The sequence below is a fragment of the Berghia stephanieae genome, chromosome 1 (assembly GCF_034508935.2).
Source record: "Berghia stephanieae isolate SIO BIC M18660-M18661 chromosome 1, UCSD_Bste_1.3, whole genome shotgun sequence".
NCBI classification, from domain to species: Eukaryota; Metazoa; Mollusca; class Gastropoda; order Nudibranchia; family Aeolidiidae; genus Berghia; species Berghia stephanieae.
In genome coordinates this window covers 136556872-136578924 of record NC_088360.1, presented here as the reverse complement: position 1 = coordinate 136578924, position 22053 = coordinate 136556872, and the positions used below count along the sequence as shown (strand labels likewise).

The 22053-nt window shown below is 37.7% G+C and overlaps 1 protein-coding gene across 13 annotated transcripts in view; it reads right to left on the bottom strand.

Moving 5' to 3' along the window:
- Positions 1-22053, bottom strand: part of LOC144963295 (SPARC-related modular calcium-binding protein 1-like) — a 71141-nt gene that overhangs the window by 32206 nt on the left and 16882 nt on the right. For 2 of the 13 annotated variants that reach the window (XM_078897194.1, XM_078897198.1), the window contains exons 1-2: positions 9120-9289; positions 4912-5255 (exon numbers count right to left, since the gene is read on the bottom strand). The exons of 8 other annotated variants lie outside the window; for them this stretch is intronic. In XM_078897194.1, coding sequence (XP_078753320.1) covers positions 4912-5047 — 136 coding nt within the window. In that variant the 5' untranslated portion in view covers positions 5048-5255; positions 9120-9289. Of the gene's footprint in view, positions 1-4911; positions 5256-9119; positions 9290-22053 lie in introns of those variants that run through there. 3 more of the 13 variants (XM_078897196.1, XM_078897195.1, XM_078897197.1) reach the window with 3 other exon arrangements.

Here is a 22053-nt window from a genome sequence, read left to right as displayed (position 1 = left end):
TTAATTAGCAAAAAACGAAAGAAAATGAAATCCAGTTTTTTTTAAAGAATTTAAAAATATAAAAGTACGAGATCTAAAATCAAATAAATAAGAAATAAAACAAAATAATGAACGGCGAAAATCGTCAAATTAACAATAAATGCTATTTACATACTTCGAAAAATGTTTTCAATGCATAAAGAGCATTTAAAGGTTTTTAAAGGCCTTTGGCTCTTAAACTATACGATACGACAGGGTAGGATATTTTAAAAGTATATAAATAAATGAATAAATAAATAAGCGAATAGAGAAATTAATTAATTCATACAAAAAGACGAACGAGGATATTTTGAATGAAAATGAAAACTATCGTTGTCATTGGAAAAGAAAGAGAGAGAAAATGGGAATAAAGAATTAAAGAAATAATTTTAAAGGCGGGGGTGGGGGGAGGGGGATGCGCGGTCATACGTTACGAACAGCAGCGATTATAGATTATATGAAAAGGGTTTATCGAGGAAAAGCAGTCGGCTTGCTTGACAAGTCAATTTGCTCTTCTTTCTTCACGTCTGGTGAAAAGATAATTATTACGTTCAAGTAAAATTGAATTTATCATTGTCTCTTCTTGAAAAAAAAAAAAGAAAAGAATGATAACTTTAGAATTCTCGAATAAACCTCTTGTCAAAGTGACCCGAATGAAGTCTTGTGTAAACAGTCTAGTTATTTCCCATTCTCATTCCCACCCCCCCCCCCCCCACCCCAACCCGACCCCCTCATCTAGCTACAACTTGTTATATTAAAAACTATACTCAGAACGTATACTTTTTTCAGATGGAACACTTTTTAAAGTGCTAGATAAAGTGCCAAAGATCTGAACAAGTGTGTTTGAAAGGTGCGGCTATGTGGTCTTGTGGTATAACACTCGCTTTGGGATCGAAAGGTTCTGGGTTCGAGCCTCGCTTGGCATATAGTTGAATCCTTGGAAAAGGCTCTTTACTCACATTCTCTCACCGTACACAGGTGTAAAATCAGTACCTGACCGTTAACAGCGTTCTTTCTGTCGGAAAAAGATTATAATATCGCCCAATAGGCGTCATGTCTCGTCCTACATGTTAAATGTTGTTGTTGGCTGGCGATCCCCTGTAAAGCGCTTTGAGCACGTTTAGTGGATATTGACTATATAAATGCTTTAGAAAACAAGTGCCAGACAAAGCAGAAGGAAAAATACAAGAAAAAAAAAACATCCCAAAAAATCCTCGACTGGGGATCGAACCTCAGACCTTCTGATTACCGAGACTCTGTCGTACTTGGAAAACAAACGAAGATGTATTTAAAATGTTGGCCTGATAACGTGTCCAAATATCGATCGTTTAAAATGACTTCGTGAAGTCCCAGGTTTGAAAGTTTTTGCCAAGATGAGGGTTATTTAAATCGATCGAGATTTGAAGGACGAGTTTTCTGGACAAAGTTTTAAATACGTGAATTTCCATAGAACAACACAGATAAAACGCCTTTTATTGACAGTTGATGGTTGTCTTAAATCATCGATATTTTATGTTTAAAATGTCCAATATTAAAAAGACTTCGTGAGAGCACGACCATAATTGCATTCATATCTATTTTGTTTTAATACAGTTGGGGCGACGTGTACTTATATGCAGGTCTGACATCCGAACATCCTTGCCTTATGGGCCTAGTTAAACATTGTTGTAATGGACAATATTTTACGTGATTTTTCTGAGATTTCCATTACAACAATGAGCCCATAAGGAATTGTAAATGTTGCTCCTTACAAAGGAGCATAATATTTCCTGCCAACCAAGGTTTTGTTTATTCATCTTAACTATGCCAGAACCACATCATCTCATTCATCTGTGGTGTTTCATTCATCCTATTTTGTTGATAAAGGGGAAACCCGAAACGTTCATTTGATCTGTTTTTGTAATTAAAGTGAAGCTTAGATACAATTTCACATTATTATTTATTCCTTAAGGAATTGGGTTATCAGACCTGCAAATAAGTGCACATCGGGTTGGGGTCAAAATTGTAAAGAACAGCCCATGTTCAAATCTTTGCCATAGAGCACAGAATTACTGGCATATCTAAAATAAAACTGCTAAGGCATTATCATGGTGCCCATAATGAGAGGTCATAATTTGACATTGGGAATACCTTTAACAGTCGTGACGTCACTTCCCTCGTAATGACGCATGGTAACTTAGTAACTGGCTCTAAACTATCGGAACAATGGCGGACGCCTTTATGAAATATTTCTCCGACGAGCATAAAAGCGTATCCAGAGGAAAAAAAAAACATTATAAATCTGATCATGTTTTGACTTTTACACATTCTGATCACAAGACATTAGAAAAGTTCTGGCCAGCACGAAGAATAAAAAGTACCGATTTTCTTTGTTTAGAACCACGATGGCTGCCGTTGTTGGGCGACGTGACATCAGACTATTGAATCCAATTACTGGCATATCTAAAATAAAACTGCTAGGGTATTATAACGGTGCCCATTTTGAGAGGTCATAATTTGACATTGGGAATTGCCATCTGGCTGCTCTGTTGCCAGATTCATTTGCGCGCACCTACAGACTTTATTACCTGACCGATTTTGTTTGTCCATGGCTCAAAATACTTGCCTCGATCTATGTTAATTTCCAATATACAATGGTATGATAATAGGATTCAACAGTCTGACGTCACGTCCGCCCAGCAACTAGCAGTTTGGTTCTGAACAAAGAAAATCGGTACTTTGTATTCTTCATGTTGGATAGAACTTTTTCACATGTCATGTGATAAGAATGTACAGAAGATGCAGGAAAGAGTGGAGAGCCTTGCTTGTCAACATAGTGAAACACGGTAGAACATGATGGTGAGAGTAGAGAATGTATGCAAGGTCAAATAGTTTGTTTCAAATCAGACGTTTTGTATACAATATGAAAATGTTGCTGTTTGAAAGAAAAAAAAAAACCCCGATAAATATTGAATTGTAAGTATCAAGTTATTAGACGAAGACAGATACTGTGGACGTTTCGGGTTTCCCCTTTATCAACAAAACAGGATGAATTAAACACTACAGAGAGAAGGGGATACTGTGATTGTGATAGTGGCGTTGTTAAGGTGTCGAATAATCGATAATGTATTATCTCATTCGTCTGTAGTGTTTCATTTTGTAGATAAAGGGGAAACCCGAAACATTCAGAGTATATGTCTTCGTCAAATAAATTGAAGCTTACAAATTCAATATTTATCGTTATTTTTTGGGGTATAAAATATGATGCACGGCCTATGACTTGAAGGGCCCATGTTAGAGTTCCGCTCCCAGTAGGCGGCGCAATGATATTTCCTAGAAGAAGGCACTTTACCCACATCCTTTCATCGTACCCGGGTGTAAAATGAGTACCTGACCATTAAAAGAGTTGCCTGTTGAAAAAGATGTTTGTAAATTCACCTTAAAGGCATCGTGTCTTCTCGTATATTACGTTGAGTGTTGGGGTTAAAGCGCTTTAAACATACAGTATTCGCCGGATTCTAGCACGCTCTGCAATCCGGCACGCTGAAACTGGGTGACCGAATTTCATAGATAAAATAAATCCCATAAGCATCGAATTTCGGCACGCTCGGATTCCAGCAAGCTTTTTGGATTTCCTAAGAGCGTGCTATAATCTAGCGAGTACTGTATTTAGATGATATTGCGTTTGATAAAAAGTTGACTTTTAGTTTTTGGTTTGGTTGTTTTGTTGTTTTGTTGTTTGTTTGTTTTTTTTTTATTTGTTTGTTTTGTTTCTTTGCTGTTTTTTTGTGTGTCACCGTTATATTAACATTTCCCTCATCATCAGCATCCCATTTGAATCTCTCCCCCCCCCCTTTCTCTATAATCTACTCTAAAAAAACGTGAGCTTTTATTTAACGCAATATTCACTAAACGTGCGCAAAGCGGTTTACAAGGGGTCCCTAGACAACAGCAACTCTTAACATGTAGGGCGAGACATGATGCCTGATTGGAAATATTACAATTTTTTCTCGACAGAATAAACGCTGTTATAAGCCAGGTACTCATTTACATCTGATGCTGAGCACGGTAAGAGAATGTGTGTAAAGAGCCTCTTCCAAGGGCATACATATGCGTCGCTCAGAGCGGGATTAGACCCAGGACCTTCCGAAGCAAATGCCATGTCATTAGACCACATAGGCGCACAAGTAGATAAATCCTTTACAAGTAGATACCTATTTCGACGTATACAAATATGCACATCTGAACCCACTTATGGGCCTAGTTTAACATTGTTGTAATGGACAATATTTTGCGCCATTTTTAAAGATTTCCTTTACAACAATGAGCCCATTCCGACGTATACAAATATGCAGGTCTGACATCTAAACCCACTTATGGGCCTAGTTTAACATTGTTGTAATGGACAATATTTTGCGCCATTTTTTTTAGATTTCCTTTACAACAATGAGCCCAAAAGGAATTGGGTTATCAGACCTGGAAAAAAGTGCACGTCGATCTATCCCATCTTCCATTTCGTTCCACAAATTCTATCTTAAAAACTCAGAACTCTTCAGAATAGAAGATTGAAGCAAGTTTGTCTGGGCAAACGTTTGGTTTTGGAAGTTTTCTTACTTTAACAAAATGCATCAAAGGAAAAATAACATTGATTTTTAACCACGTAATTGATAAATTTGGCAAGAAAAGTCATCCTTTAAATATCGATCGATTTAAACGATCCTCATCTTGGCAAAAACTCTCAAACTTAAGACCTCGCGAGATCTTCCTTTAAGTCCCAGGTTTTAGAGTTTTTGCCAAGATAATGGTAATTTAGATTGATCGATATTTGAAGAACGAGTTTTCTGGCCCAATTTTTTAATTACGTATCTTTCCAAGTTACGGAAGTTACATGTTTTTAATTAAAAATATGATTACCTTTTTTATCATCTGTAATCTTCTTAGTTTTTTTCCCTCCTTTCTTTTTCTTCTTTCCATCTCTAGCAGGGTGACAGAGAACTAATCCGTGAATACACATGACGATAAGGAGACACAACGCCACTGAAAACTGCATGCTCTAGGCTACCCCGACAAGACGTCAAAGGAAGATGACAACAACATTCTTGAAGATTTCTCCAGATATCAATTCAAGGCAATGCTAACCCCAATTTCTGTATCTTGCTTACTCCCTGCATGGTTTGTAAATTATTCCTTGGTTCTAGAAACTCTAAATCACAGCTATGTAATCGAGGTTGTTTTTGTTTTTTAAACGTATATTTTAACTTTTAAAGGTACACAACCGAAAGTTACTATTTTGCAGGTATGATAACCCAAACTCTCACGGACCCCATACTGCCGTACTCTTGAAAAACACATTTTTAGAAATTTGGCTAGAAAACTCGTCCTTCAAATATCAATCGATTTAAATGACCCTCGTCTTAGCAAAAACTTTCAAACCTGGGACTTCGCGAAGTCCCAGGTTTGAAAGTTTTTGCTAAGACGAGGGTCATTTAAATCGATTGATATTTGAAGGACGAGTTTTCTAGCCAAATTTCTAAATATGTTTTTTTCCAGACCACGGCAACATACTGCCTTTTTTTTTTTTTTTTTTTTTTTTTTAAGAACAAGGTATGTGCTATTTTGGTTAACATTGCATATACTATGTTTTTAAAAACAACGACAGCATTGTAGTAATGGAAATACTCTCAAACCAATGACATAAATGTTTTCCATTATAACAATGTTAAATCAAGCCCATAATAACCTTAGGTTATCAGACCTCCAAATATATGCACCTAGTACACCACTATATTATTCATCGACGATAAGGTACGCGTATCTTATCAAAATTAAAACTAAAATATCAAAACGTTATAGCCATCAACACCCAGAGCCTTAATTACAATCTCCCCCCCCCCCCCCCCCCCCCAACAAAAATCTTCCTTTTCCCACCACCATCAGCATCCGGGATCTCCCCATGCTAAAAACAGCTTGACATAATAATCTTTAAACCTTTTACAGTAGCCAGAAAGGGTTCAGTAGCTAAATTAAATGCCTTCAAATTTAATCCTTAACATAAAAATGATCGTTTCCGATGACATGAGCATAACAAAATTTACAAAGGACAAGTGGATTGGGAGGAACACTGCAATAATGCGTCATACAAAAATGCTATTTTGTCCTCATGGTGTGTATGGTTTATTGTGTTGACGAAAAGCCACCCATCCCAGAGCATTCACCCTATTTCTATCAATTTCCATTCATAAACTGTTAATTTGGTGTTTTATTTTTCTCATTTGATATTGAGGTTTCATTTCCAAAAATGAAATGTACAACTGCCTTGTCGGACGACGCACACAGTGTTTGCAGGACTGATAACTGAACGTAATGATGGGCTTGATTTAACAGTGTTGTAATGGACAATATTTTGCGTTGGTTTGAGACGTATGTATACATATATGTAGGTCTGACATAGGAACGCACTTATGGTCTAGTTTAACACTGTTGGAATTGACAATATTTTGCGTTGAGTTGAGACGACGTGCACATATATACAGGTCTGACATCCGAACCCACTTATGAGCCTAATTTAACATTGTTGTAATGGAAAAATTTTTGCGTGTTTTTTCCCCCGGAGATTTCTACATCAATGAGACATTAAGGACTTGGGTTATCAGACCTGCAAAGACGTACACGTCGGTTTGAAAGCATTTCCATTACAACAATGAAACCATAGCAATTTGAGTTATCAGTCAAGAGAATAAGTTGACGTCGGCCTTGCCTCATCCAAGATTCAGATAAATAATTCTGCCGTGCGCTACGATGTAATTTTTGTTTATTTTAGACAGTTATGTTTACCCTGACATATCGATGAATTATGACGACACTTACATTCTAAGTCTTGGGTTTGAGAATCTTTAAAAAGTCAAATTTAGTCCCTCATTCATATTCATTATTATGCCCATAGAGCCGCAGTTATCCTGGTTTCTATTACGTGAAACGGTCAATAGCGATTGCTTCAAAACATTTGGACAGGACGTTAGTCTATAGTAAAGTACTTTCAACCAGATCTAACAGACCCAGCTACCCAATCACTCCTGAGTGGAAAAGGGGGTCAGAAGAAAAAAAATCTCGACTTCACCCAGGACTGATCTCAGCTCCAGTGAGTGCTCTACCAACTGAGCTATCGGGAACGCCTTAAGTCATCCAAGCCTATCCATATCATATGAAGGGAAATATCTGGCCAAAGATTTTTTTAAACGGTTGTTTTTGCCAAATTGCGTCACCTTTTGTATTAAAATTGAACCAATTTGGAAATGAACGCACTTTTACTGCAATCGCTACCGTGGTGAAATTATGTGTCAGCTGGAGTCATTACACGCACACACACACACACACACACGCACCCCCCCCCCCACACACACACACAACAGAGAGAGAGAGAGAGTAGAGAGAGAGAGAGAGAGTAGAGAGTAGAGAAAGAGAGTAGAGATATAGAGTAGAGAGAGAGAGAGTAGAGTAGGGGAGAGAGAGAGAGAGAGAGAGAGAGAGAGAGAGAGAGAGAGTAGAGTAGAGGAGAGAGAGAGAGAGTAGAGTAGGGGAGAGAGAGAGAGAGAGAGAGAGAGAGAGAGAGAGAGAGAGAGAGAGAGAGAGAGAGAGAGAGAGATGATATATGACCTGGAAAAAAATTTAAGTTGTTCAACAGTTTTGCCTTAACGATTGATGACTCGTTTGATGACCTGTTGGATTCTTTTTTCATCGATATCATATTTATTATCGTTTAGCTCCAAAGAGATCGGGGTCAATAGAAAAACTAAAACCAGTATTTATATGCAACCGCTTTCGAAAGGAATATTAAATTTAAAATTTGGCCAAAAAACTCATCCTTCAAATATTAATCGATTGAATGACCCGCATCATAGCAAAAACTCTCAAACCTGGGACTTCACGAAGTCTTCCTTAAAGTCCCAAGTTTGAGAGTTTTTGCCAAAATGAGGGTCATCTTAACGGATTGATATTTGAAGGACGAGTTTTCTTGCCAAATTTTAAATACGTCTTTTATCAGAATCTACGTCACTATGTAAATTGCCCTCAAGATTTCATCAAATTTTCTGTCCTACTCAATAAAAAAGTCTTTTTTTCTCACTTTTACCAGAAAATATTTGCTTCAAATCATATAAATCGATTAAAAGAGAATTGTCTTCTACTACAAAAACTACTGAAATTGGAGCGAAAAGTTCGTAACTTTACACATTTTTCGTAATTGTAGCAGGTCTGCGATAATAGAATAATATGTGAATTTGTAGAAAGAAAATACAATAATCTGAGACGGATGAGGAATCGACATCTTACTTATTGTATTTATTGTTTCCCATGGAATGGGATGTTGATTGACACCTCTGAACATTGAGTTATTGAAAGGCCGGCCGCCTTGGGATATACCTCGAACCTCGGGTATTACTTGTTTTACGAAACCCGCCGAAACCCATAGTCCTAGGTTCACTCACTCCCCACTGGTGTGCACTTCCCGGAGTCCCTGGTTCATTCCCCACTGCTGCCTACTTCCCATGACGGTGTCGGGTTTCGTACAAAAGACACCCCCTCCTCCTCCAATAGTCCCAGGTTCACTTCCCACTGGTGTACACTTCCCTGCGTCCCTGGCTCACTCCCCACTGCTGATTACATCCTATAACTTTGTCGGGTTTCGTCGGATTTCGTAAAAAGAAGCACGCTCGAAACAGAACAGCGTGCCATTATATTATTTCTTTAGAAATTGACAAATTGCTAGCCACCATCTATTTAGAACGTCAATATAGAGCAGCTAAATTCCCCAATTTAAAATTAGACTCGCTGCCTTTTGTAAATTATTATAAAGATACTCATCGCTAATGAAAACGTTATATATAATAAATAAAATCACATTTTAGGACACTATCAAACTGACAAATTAAAGAGCAGGCACTGGTTTAGATAACCATCTGAAAAGAAAATTACAAGACAAATAAACCATCCGAAAAAATCTCCCTGCCACAGTGAAGCAGGCTTATTTTTGGGGATGTTTTTTTTTTCTCTTGTATTTTTCTATCTTGCTTTGTCTGGCACTGTTTCATATACACTTTAGGGCACTAATGACAATAATATCTCACACTAAAAATCCAACGAAACCAAAACAAGGATGAAAAAGAACGTGATCATTATCGTAGAGGGTATCGCTGATTGCCCGTAGATTTAAGATCAAAGATTTCTGTACAAGTTAATTAATCCTTTCGCCCTTTTGCACCAGGCCTGGTCGTGAAATAATCCGTTTTGTAAAGACGGGAGGGGCATGACGTATGATAATTTATATATAAACACACACCCCGATCACAGGTGGTTCGACGACTGCTTATGGCGACTCCTTACAGAGAAGGAGGGGGGAAAATATCCCACGCTTGTCACTTTTTAAATATTTTTGTTATGCTTTTTATTTCAAATAATATCTCCTATTGAACAGGTCGACGAGCGTTCTTAAAGCAAGACAGGAAAAAGGTTACATTATATTACAGGTTGAGTGGAAATCAAAACAAACAATCCACACGCACAAAAACAAAACAAAACAGACACAAAAAGACCCTTTAAAAAATAAAGCATGTACTCGAATACAGTATACAACCATTTAACCAAAACTGACAGCAGTCACGGGGTTCCTGCGCCAACGGATAAATGGAAGTTTCTACAGTGAACTGACACAATCGCTATATTTAGTTCGAAGATGACGTCACTCAGGTCTTTGTTATTGTTTTTTATCATCCGTTTATGAGTAATGCTCACTGAACTGTATTAATCCGACTATAAACGTTCATGGATACACACAGTTTTGTGTGTTGGTCCGTTATACTTCCGGATGGCAATGTTATGAGCTTCTTAGCCAAGCGCATAGTATCTATAGATAAAATGCGCTTGGCCTAGAAGTTTACAACATTGCCATCCGGAAGTATAACGGACCAACGCACACAACTATGCGTTATATCGAACGTTTATAGTCTGGTTAATAGAGTTTAGTGAGAATTACTCATAAACGCGGATGGCAAAAAGCAATAACAAAGACATGAGTGACGTCAGCTTCATACTATCTATTGTCTATTTGACCAGAAATATGTTAGTCTAAAAAGAAAAACGTGAACATTTATGTAGATAGTATGCGCTTGGCTTAGAAGCTCACAACATTGACATCCGGAAGTATAACGGACCAACACACAAAACTTTGTGTAACCGTGATCGTTTTTAGTCAGATTAATACAATTTAGTGAGAATTACTCATAAACGCGGATGGCAAAAAACAAAACAAAACAATAACAAAGACCTGAGTGGCGTCAACTTCGAACTATCTATTTGCCCAGAAATCTGTGTCGAAAAAGAAAAACGTGAACATTTATATATATATATAACAATATCCACTAAACATGCTCAAAGCACTTTACAAGGGATCCCAAACCAACAGCAACACTAAACATGTAGGACGAGACATGATGCGTGTTGACGATGTTACACTTTGTTTTCCGACAGAGACAACGCTGTTTACCACCAGGTATTCATTTAACAAGGGACTCCAAGAGCGGGACTCGAACCCTGGACCATCCGTTTCGAAGGTGATTGTCATACTACAAGGCAAAAATCCCCACAAAATCTAAATATAGAACGATGAAATTTGATGACCATCAACTTGTCCACCCCCCCCCCCCCCCCCCCCCTTTGACGAGTCCTAAAATTGTGTAGAATTCCCAGGTTTTAGACAGTCTGAGCGACAATTTTGGCTAAAAGGAAAAAAGCGTTTTGTCGGAAACGAAAATAACAACCAAAGAATTCTCTATGAGATACTAGCGTCCAATTCAGACGCTAGCAAGCAATTTGTTACTGCTAAACGCTACATAGGGTTGATGACTAACTTTATTTCTCAAAATAGCCAGACCGATTTTTAATATCTTAATTTTATTTTTTTTTCTTGAAAACCAAAGTGTCTTGTGTTATTTATTTATCTTGTTATAATTATTAGATACAGACCTGATCATAACCCCCCCCCCCCGCCCCCCTCCCCTGCCCCCCTCCCTGGCCCTCAATCATGTTACCCATCTGGCCACTTGATTTTCTCTTGGTTTAATGAAGACTATGTTTGATTGTATTTTTTACATGCACACGAATCCGGTTTCACGTACAATATTTACTCAAGATATGAACACCTGTCCACATTTATGCCGAACTCTAAAAAAACAAAAACATTTCAAGAACTTTGGCCAGAAAACTCGTCTTTCAAATATCGGCTGATTAAAATGACTCTAATCTTGTCAAACACTCTCAAACCTGGGACTTCCTTGAAGAGTTTCTTTGACGTCCCATGTTTGAGAGTTTTTGACAAGATGAGTCATTTAAATCGATCGATATTTGAAGAATGAGTTTTATGGCTAAAGTTGTTTTTTTTTTTTACTGAGTAAGGGAAATTTATGTAGAAATTCTGCCATAAAATGATAAAACACTTTTTTTTAAATTTGGCCAGAAAACTTTCACCTCATTTTGATTAGGATTAATCTCAACTTGACAATACGTAGTCTTAAACATGACACTTCTCTCATAATTCAAACTTTCGTTTTATTTTAAAGACAAACAGTGGTTTATCTTTATCTATCAATATATTATGAAATAAACGTTTTTCTGGGTAAAATTTTAAAAAGGCATTTTGTCAACAATGTGCGGCTGAAAAGTCGGTGACGTGAGGTAACGTTTCCTAATTAATTAGTGATGAATAAAATTGAATACAAAAGTCTAAAAATAAAATCATCACAGTACATGGAGGGGAACGTTTTTCATCCGAAGCATGGCTCAGCGGTACGGTCTTTGCTTCGTACCCGAAAGGTGTCGAGTTTGATCACCGGCCACTGCGTTGTGTGGCCTTGAGCAAAAGTCACCTCGCCTAGCTCAATTTGTGGCGTTGCACTGCGGCTGACGCCTGGATATTCCAGTCTTCCCTTGGAATAGACCCTAAAGACAACTTTCCCCTATGGGATGAATAAAGGGATTTTCATTTTAATCTATCTTATTTATTTATTTGCTTCAATAAATGACCGATCAGCTACTCAGTCGATATCTTGCCATTCAGGTTCGCTCCACATCGGTACCAACAAAATTAATTAATGTTATCAAATATGCCGGTATTGGCTTCGCTTCTGAACTGGGAGGTACCGAGTTCGCGTCCCACCCGCGGTGCTGTGTTAGCCTTGTTCGAGTCCCCTCGCTCTTTCTTGCTCTTGCATTTCTTCTTATGAAGATCCAGAATGGTTCTTATCACCCCCCCCCCCTCCCTCCCTTGTTCTTTCGACATTAGTTAAGGGTAGTTTTTTTTCCTTGTATTTTCTTTCTACTTTGTCTGACACTGTATTATATGCACCTTTTCAGATCTTCATCTTACACCAGTACTTATTTTCTTGGGCATTTCACTCCTCCAGGAGCAAATAAAAGGCCATCAAAGACACTCCTCCATCAGGCAAGAATTTGAGCTGCCATCTCTACTTCTTTTAAAATAAAAATAGTTCCCTTTATTCATCCCTGGGTGGAATTTTTTTTTCTTTAGGATCTGTTCCAAGAAAAGACTGCAGTGACCCAGGCGTCAGCCACATTGCAGCGCAGCAAAGTGAGCTAAAGCTAGGTGACTTGCTCAAGGCAACACAGCGAGGCGGGTAGTCGAACTCGGTACCTTTCGGGTACGAAGCGAAGACCAAACCGCTGAGCCACGCTGTCTTTCCGTTGATATCGTCCCTTTCTCCTTCATACACCAGTGCATGCTCCCTAATTTTTTACTTGTATCAATACTGTCATGCATTGACAATACAGCTTTTTTTTCCATTTTCGCATGAAATAATTTACTGATGAATCAATCGACAAGGGGACAACGTGAAAGCAAGTGGAGAGGGGCAGCCCAGTATCGTGGAGGAGCATCGCGTGAAATCTTTTACTGATGAATCAATCGACAAGAGGACAAGATGAAAGGAAGTGGAGAGGGGCAGCCTAGGATCATTTTCAGGATTGTGGAGGAGCATCGTTGATCTTGAAGGATTGGAAGACCTAAGTAGGTACGTAAGTAAGTATGTAAGTAAGTAAATTAGTCAGTTAATAAACAAGTAAGTTTTGATTAACCAAGAAATCTCAGCTGGTCAAAAAGTCTAAAACCTGAGACTTCTCTCAACTTCTTAATAAGAGTATCAGATTTAAGAATTTGGACAGGTTGAGGGAGATGTACATTCATCCATATTATAGATGAAAATTGTCAGGCGACATGTAAGGAAGTGGAAAGGCAGCCCAGGATCGTGATCTGTGGCGGAGCATCGTTGATGACCTATTCTCCTGGAGGATTAGAAGACCTAAGTAAGTAAGTAGGTACTTAAGTAAGTATGTAAATAAGTAAATCAGTCTGTAAATAAGCAAGTAAGTTTTGCTGAACCAAGAAATCTCAGCTGGTCAGCTACCCATTCACTGCTGGGTGGACAGGGGGGTCAGAAAAAAAATATCGATTGCACCCGGAATCGATTTTGGCCCCTTTGCGAGTGCTTTACCAGCTGAGCTATCGGGACCCCCACAAAGCAATTAATTCTACAGTTATTATTAATCTTAGAAATGCTCTATACAAATATTCACATATATATACGTATTTACTGTGTTTTGTCTCTCGTTTAACGTGCAACATTGTCTGAGAAACCAATGTGAAATCATACCTTCTCTTCATCTATTTATTGTTACCGCACGAATAAAAGCGCTAGTACCAATATCATTTTATGATATTCATTGAAACAAGTAAATCATATAACTGTGGTTTAAAAAACCTCAAAAAATTCTGGTATAAAATACTGGCCGTGTGGTCTTGGGGTATGACACTCGCCTTCGGACAGGACGGTCAAGGGTCCGAGATCCGCCCTGAGCGGCTCATCGTTCAGCCCTTAGAAAAGGCTCTTTACTCACATTCTCTCACCGTACTAAGGTGTAAAATGAGTACCTGGCTGTCAACAGCGCCTTCTCTGTCTCAAAAGAATGTAATATCACCAAACAGGCGTCATGTCAGTGTCGTCCTACATGCTAAGTGTTGCTATTGACTAGGGACCTTGTAAAGCGCTTCGGGCACGTTCAGTGGATAGTGCGCTATATAAATGCTCTACAATTTTTCATATTGGAAATAGTTTATAGTCCGAATTTACTCATCAAGCTTTAAAACTTTGGATCCCAATGTGAATATTGATTAAATCAGGAATGGAACTCTATTCTATATTGTACTAGGAAAAACGACACGTTTTTTACAGAAAACTCGTCCTTCAAATATCCATCGATTAAAATGACCCTCATCTTGTCAAAAACAAAAACTCTCAGACCTAGGACTTCCGTTAAGGCCCAGGTTTGAGGTTTTTAGGGCAAGATGAGGGCTATAGCAATGGGAAAAGATCAAACAGGGTTGCCAATTTAGGAGGCAAAAATTTACTGAACTTTTACACAATTACACTGACCGACCCTTTTCTGAGTACTTAACTATAATAAAAACACTTTTTGTACTTACTTTTTAAAAATCGTTTAGCAGGTGTTTGGAAAATATACTGATGGTTTATAATATACGGAATTCCGTAAATAAACGGAAAATTGGCAACCTTGATCAAAAGTTTAATTGGTTATCAGAATATAATAAGAGCTGCATGATGATGAATGACCTACAAAAAAACCAATCAAGTCACCAATCATGGAAGAAGAAGTAAAACGAATTATGAAGAGGGCGAAAGCAGGAATAGCTCCAGGATGTGACAAATCATCACCATAGAAATGTTTGAACCACTCGGACATCTGGGGATGTCCGTGCTCACAAAAACTTTATAATGAGATCTATGATTCAGATATCAACGGAACTCATGCATTTTTCACCCTATTGGAGTAACCAGCAGCAATAAAATGTGAGCTTCATAGTGTCAGCAGTTTGATGAGCCACGTAACAAACATGTTGGAATGCATTCAAATGAATAGAGCAAGGGTGGGAGTAAAGCCAGAAATAGGAGAGGAACAATGTGTTTTTTGTGGAAGGTAAAGGACCAGTGATCGCAATTTACATACTACGAAACCTAGTAGAAAGAAGTTAAGAGGTCAAAAAATACCTTTAGGTATGGTCCATTGACTACACTAATGCATTTGACAGAGTGAGACATTCTGATGTAATCGATTTATTCTAAGACTTGGATTCTTCTTCAAGTACCAAGTCTGTGCTTGGATGTTGATGGAAAATACATTAATTAAAAAAAATTGAGCTTTTATATAGGGCAATTTCCACTAAACGTGCTCAAAGCGCTTTACAAGGAGTCCCTGGTCAACAGCAACATTTAACATGTAGGACGGGACATAACGCCTGTTAGGCGATATTACAATTTTTCGGACAAAGACAACGCTGTTAACGGCCAGGTACTCATTTTACACCTGACTACGGTGAGAGAATGTGAGTAAAGAGCCTTTTCCAAGGACTCAACTATGCATCGAACGCGAGGCTCGAACCCAGGACCTTCCGATCCTAAAGCGAGTGTCATACCACTAGACCACATAGCCGCACAATTTTAATTATTATCAATTAATTATCATTTTAAAACTTGTTCTATTAACACCCAGCTGCAGTGAGAGTAGAAAAACAAACAAGTGAAGTCCAGTCTATCACAAGGGGTGTGCGACAAAGATGCATGCTCACCCCAGACTTATTCTTCGTTTACAGCGAGATAATAATGATGAAATGTAAAGATATGCCAGGAATAAAGTCAATGAACAAACTGCGATTAACATGAGATATGCACATGATGCAAGTCTTGTGACAGAGAATCAGGAATACAAAATAATAATAATAATAAAAAATAATAATAATAATAATAATAATAATAATAAAGTAATAAAATAATATAATATAATAATAATATAATAATAATAATAATAATATAATAAAAATAATAATAATAATAATAATAATAATAATAATAAATGAAAGAAAGAAAGTGTTTTGATTATCTACAATTATTTCAGCTGTAAAGATAAACGTGTTTACAATTTTTTTTCAGTAACTTCCTTTTTAAATATGTAGTCATTTACAGGTCTGATAACCCACCATGTTCTGGGCTCATTGTTATAATGGAAATGCTCTCAAACCAACTCAAACCATTATCCATCAAGCCCACAACTGCGTTCGGCTATCAGGTCTGTAAATAAGTGAACGTCGGCTTTTGCCAATAGATAGAATGAAGTTGACGCCACTCAGGTCTTTATTATTGTTTTATTTTGTTGTTGTTGTTGTTGTTGTTGTTTGTTTGTTTTTTGTTTTTAGAACCTATCTTCGGGCCTTTGGAGCATTTTTAGATTATGCTAAGGACAAATTATTGTACGCAACATTTAGGACACTTAAAATACTCTATATTTATTCCCCTCATTAAAACATAAGCGAAACCCAGGAGTGATATTTTTTGTTATAGAAGAAATGAAATTGACGTCACTCAACTCTTTGTTATTGTTTTAGACCGGCATTTTAACGATTAGTTCTCACTAAATTCTATCACTCAGACTATTAAAGTTCAATGTTACTCATGATTTTGTGCGTTGGTACGTTATATCCGACTGGCGGACATTGTAAATATTTTACATAAATGCATTGCATTAATAGACAAGATTTAAATTTCAGCACCTTTATCATCCGTCATGATACCGTTTTTAGGCTGTGAGTGACATATTATGATAAACTGTGAAATACAAATATATTTAGTCTTTTAGAAGTTCTGTGAGTTGTGTGAGTTGTGTGAGTTTGTGTGTGTATGTGTGTGTGTGTGTGTGTGTGTGTGTGTGTGTGTCTGCGATGAGTACACAATTTAAGTTAGTCAAAACAAAAAGGAGGGACGTGTGAATTATAATAACTAGAAGAAAGTGGCAATATTCACTCAACGGCTTACTCTTTTTTTTAAAAAACACGTTTTTAAACATTTGGTCAGAATATTTCATCCCTCAAATATCGATCGATTAAAAGTACTCTCGTTTCTCAAAAAATGTCATACTAGGCACTTTAAGTAACTCCCAGGTTTGAGAGTTTTTAACAAGATGGAATTCATTTTAATCGATCGATAATTGAAGGACGAGTTTTCTGGCCAAATTTTTAAAAATGTGTTCGGGGGCTTTTTTTTTTTTCAGAGCACGACAGTTAACAGGTGGTCTCTCTGATGAAAGCAGGAGCTACAAGCCAATAATTGAGACCAGGTGAGAGAAGACGGTTGGTTGTTCGTGATCCCTGCTCTATGATTCGGTGTTTACCTAGTGATAGGGGGGGGGAGAGAGAGACTAACACCTGTCTCACCTATGCACAGAACTTTGAGGCACGCAGAAGAGTACTATCGTAGTCTAGAAAAAAAAATTATTTAAAAAATTTTTGGCCAGAAAATTTGTCCTTTAAACATCCACCAATTAAAATGACACATCATATTGCCAAACACTCTAAAATTTGAGATTCTGTCGACGTTCACGGTTTTCGAGGTTTTGATCACATGCGGGTCGTTTTAATCTATATATTATTATTATTTATTTGAAGGGCGAGTTTTCTGGGCCAAATTTGAAAATACGTGCTTTTTCAGAGTACTGCAGAATAGTTAGTAATGTTGTTTTAGTATAGATACTACAAGCTACTAAAGCAGGAAAAGATTTTGGTTTCGTTGGGGGGGGGGGGGGGGGGGAAAGGGTGCTGGTTGTATAAAGGGCTTATAATTTCTATTGACGAAACGTTCAGTTAGAAGAGAAATAGAGATGTTCAGAGAAGGGAGAGAAGGGGTGAAGTGTGAGCTGGATCCACGCTGAAATCCACATCAATATGTGTGTGTCTGTAGAATAATCACTCATAAATAAAATAGACTCCGTACTCTTACTCCTTCTTAAAAACAATTTTTAAAAATGTTGAACAAACTCGTCCTTCAAAAATCGATAGATTAAAGTGACGCCTTCATAAAAAAAAGAAAACTTCTCAAATCTTGAACTTCGACGACAGTATTACCAAGATGAGGGTCATTTTAATCTATCGATATTTAAAAGATGAGTTATCTGGCCAAACTTTTAAAATTTGTCGTTTTTTACTTCAGAGTAATTACAGATAGATAGAGAGACATACATATAGATAGATAGACAGATAGATAGATAGATAGATAGATAGATAGATAGATAGATAGATAGATAGATAGATAGATAGATAGATAGATAGATAGATAGATAGATAGATAGATAGATAGATAGATGTATAGATAAATAGATAGATAGATAAATGGGAGACAGACAAAGTTTAATACATTAACTGTTTGATTGATTGATAGATAGATAGATAGATAGATAAATAGATAGATAGATAGATAGATAGATAAATAGATAGATAGATAGATAGATAGATAAATAGATAGATAGATAGATAGATAGATAGATAGATAGATCGATCGATAAATGGGAGACAGACAAAGTTTAATACATTAACTGTTTGATTGATTGATAGATAGATAGATAGATAGATAGATAGATAGATAGGTAGATAGATAGGTAGATAGATAGATAGATAGATAGATAGATAGATAGATAGATAGATAGATAGATAGATAGATAGATAAATGGGAGACAGACAAAGTTTAATACATTAACTGTTTGATTGATGCCATGTTGAAATCAGGAATGCCTGATTGGTAACATGAAAAACAAATGTTTTTGCCACAAAACCACAGAGTAGTGTTGTAACGAAGCTTCCGGGCGGGTTAACGACAGTGCACGAGTGCGGTAAAGAATTTGCTGATTGGGTCGATTGTCATAATACAGTAGTGTGAGCACCATTAGAAGCTGCCACGTTTGGATGTGCTTCTATATTTAATCGTGTATTTTTAGTAAATCAGAGGGCCACATGTCTGCTCACTATCCTATTCGGCTTGTACGATGCATTATCAGTCGGTAGCTTGAATAATCTGCAAGTGTCGAAGTTGGTTGGTTGGGGAGTCCGGATAATACATTAATATGACACTCGCTTTAGGATCGGAAGGGCCTGGGTTCGAACGTCACTCGGCGCATAAGTAGTTGAGTCCTTGGAAAAGCTTTTTACTCACATTTTCTCACCGTACTCAGGTAAAATGAGTATCTGGATGTTAACAGCATTGTCTCTGTCGGAAAAAAAAAAATTAATTCTATTATGGCCTAACAGGCGTTTGAGCATGCCAATTTTCCATTGTATAAGAACTAAAAATTCTGGCATTATCAATTGGATAACGGTTATTTCAAAACAATAGAAATGTAAAGAATGAGGCTATAATATAATCTTGTGGTATGGTATGACGCTCGCCTTCAGGTCCGAGATGTCGAGAGTTCGAGTCACGCTCTGATTCTGATTTGTGCATAATTGAGTCCTTGGAAAAAACTCTTTACTCACATTCTCTCATCGTACTCAGATGTATAATGAATACCTGGCCGTCAGCAACTTTGTCTCTGCCGGAAAAAAAAATGTAATATCGCCTAACAGGCGTCATGTCTTGTCCTACATGTTAATAGTTGTTGACTGAGGACCCCTTGTAAAGCACTTTGAGCACTTTTAGTGGATAATGCGCTATATAAATGCTCAAGTTAATTATTATACTTTTTTTAAAAAGAAATTATTTTCGAGTACTCTCAATAATAGGAAGTCTTTTTTACTGAGGGAATTATGGGAGGAACATGAAGTCTTCCACTACGTTGCATGCCGTGCCGATTGTGTGTGTGTGTGTGTGTGTGTGTGTGTGTGTGTGTGTATGTATGTAATAGAAGACAGAAGAAACTCCTGGATCACTGGAACACCTGGACGATAATTCTTGTTTTATTCTAATAGGTCCTTATGTCGGTGTTGTATCGCGTCTGAAGTGCCCTTTATATCGGCAGATTATCGTCATTCAGGTAGACACTTGGTGCTATGGCATGCTAAATTATGTGTCTTGCTCTAAAAAATAAATAAAATAACACGTATTTAAAATTTTGGCCTGAAAACTCGTTCTTCAAATGCCGGTCGATCAAAATGACTCATCTTGGCAAAAAAAAAAAACAAAAACAAAAAAAAACACACACACACACACACACACACAAAAACAAAAAAACAACTCTCAACCCTGCGACTTCTCGAATTTTGGCCAAGATGAGAAGGACGAGTTTTCTGGTCAAAATTTTAAATACTTTTTTTTTAAATCATTTTTTAAAGTGTGACAGAAATGTGCTGACGTACGTTGACGAACTATTCTTTTTCTTTTTCTTCATTTGGCCAGAAATCTGTAACATATAAAAATCAATCGAGCAAGATTGAGATAAACTCTAATATCTCAAAAATTCTTAAACCCAAGACTTCTTATCAATTTTTTGAAGTCCCAGGTTAATTAATTTTTGATCGATTGTGGGGGTAAAATCTTAATCGATTGAAACGAAACGAAAGTTCTTAGGTCAAAATGAGAAGAAAAAAAAATGTATTTCGTTAATGTTTGGCCATCCGAATTTTACTCGTCTCTATATAGAGTATCGGAGGACTGCACGGAGACACCTCCCTCCACTTTAGACCCCCACCCCCTTCTCACCCCACCCATCCACTTAAGACACCCCCTCCCCCGTCCCTCCACCCTTAGCACCCATGTATCACCCAACATGAACAGGTGGACACGTTTGTCGAACATGAAAGGGTTAACATGGAGAGCCACTTAACCAGTTAACCGCCGCACTCTGGAAAAACTCGTATTTAACAAATTTGGCCGGAAAACTCGTCCTTCAAATATCGATCGATGTAAATAACCGTCATCTTGCCAAAAAAAAAAAAAAAAAAAAAGAAAACCCTCTCAAACCTGGGACTTTGAGGAAACCTTTAATTGAAGTCCCAGGTTTGAGAGTTTTTGCCAAAGTGAGAGTCATTTAATCATTTAAATCGATCGACATTTGAAGGACGAGTTTTCTGGCCAAATTTAAAAACACGAGTTTTTCCAGAGTACTTCAGTTGACTAGTTAACAGGGGTATCTTCTGCTTATCGATAAGATTGGCTTTTTCAAAAGTGGGAAATATTTGAAGGTGTGAAAATGAGAACATCAAAGATGGCATGTGTGTGACCGTGTGTGGATGTAGAAGTGTTTCAGTGTTTGTACGTGACAATATGTGTGAGAGAGAGAGAAGGGGGGGGGGGCAAGGAGAGAGAGAGAGAGAGAGAGAGGGGGGGGGAGCGAGATTAAGAAGAGAGAGAAAGAGAGAGAGAGAGAAGGAGAGAAAGAGAGAGAGGAGAGAGAGAGAGAGAGAGAGAGAGAGAGAGAGAGGATGGCAGTAATTTAGACTGCTTTCTTCCACTCACTCTTTAGAGGGAGAGAGAAGGAGAGAGAGAGAGAGAGAGAGAGAGAGAGAGATAGGGAGAATAAGAAGAGAGAGTAAGAGAGAGAAAAGGAGAGAAAGAGAGAGTAGTACAGAGAGAGAGAGAGAGAGAGAGAGAGAGAGGGGGAGGGAGAGAGAGAGTAATTTAGACAGTGCCTTCTTCCACTCACTCTTGACTCAAAATTTCCTTTTCCCAAAAGTATAAGAAATCTTGAGCATCTATATAGCGCAATACCCACTAACGTGCCCCAAGTCCTTTCCAGTGGGTTCCAAGTCAACAGCAACACTAAATATTAAGGACTAGACATGACGCTCGGTAGGCGATATTACTTTTTATTTCCACCGAAGACATCGTCTTTAGACCTGATTACAGTGAAATAATATGAGTAAAGAGCCTTTTCTAAAGACTCAACTATGCGCCGCTAGCTTCAGAGCGAGACTCGAGCCCTGGACCTTCGGGTCAGAAGGTGAGTGTCATGCTACAAGACCACATAGCCGCACAAAGGAATATCTTCGAAAGGCAAAAAGGCGACCCACAATTTCTATCTACCTTTAGGTCTGACTGATCCTGGGGATAAAAATTGAATTGAAGCTCCAGATGACAGTGAAATTCTGATAAAACGATCACCGCCGGACCACAAATATTGGTTGACTTTAAGCAATACTGACTTTATCCATCATCAATGGAA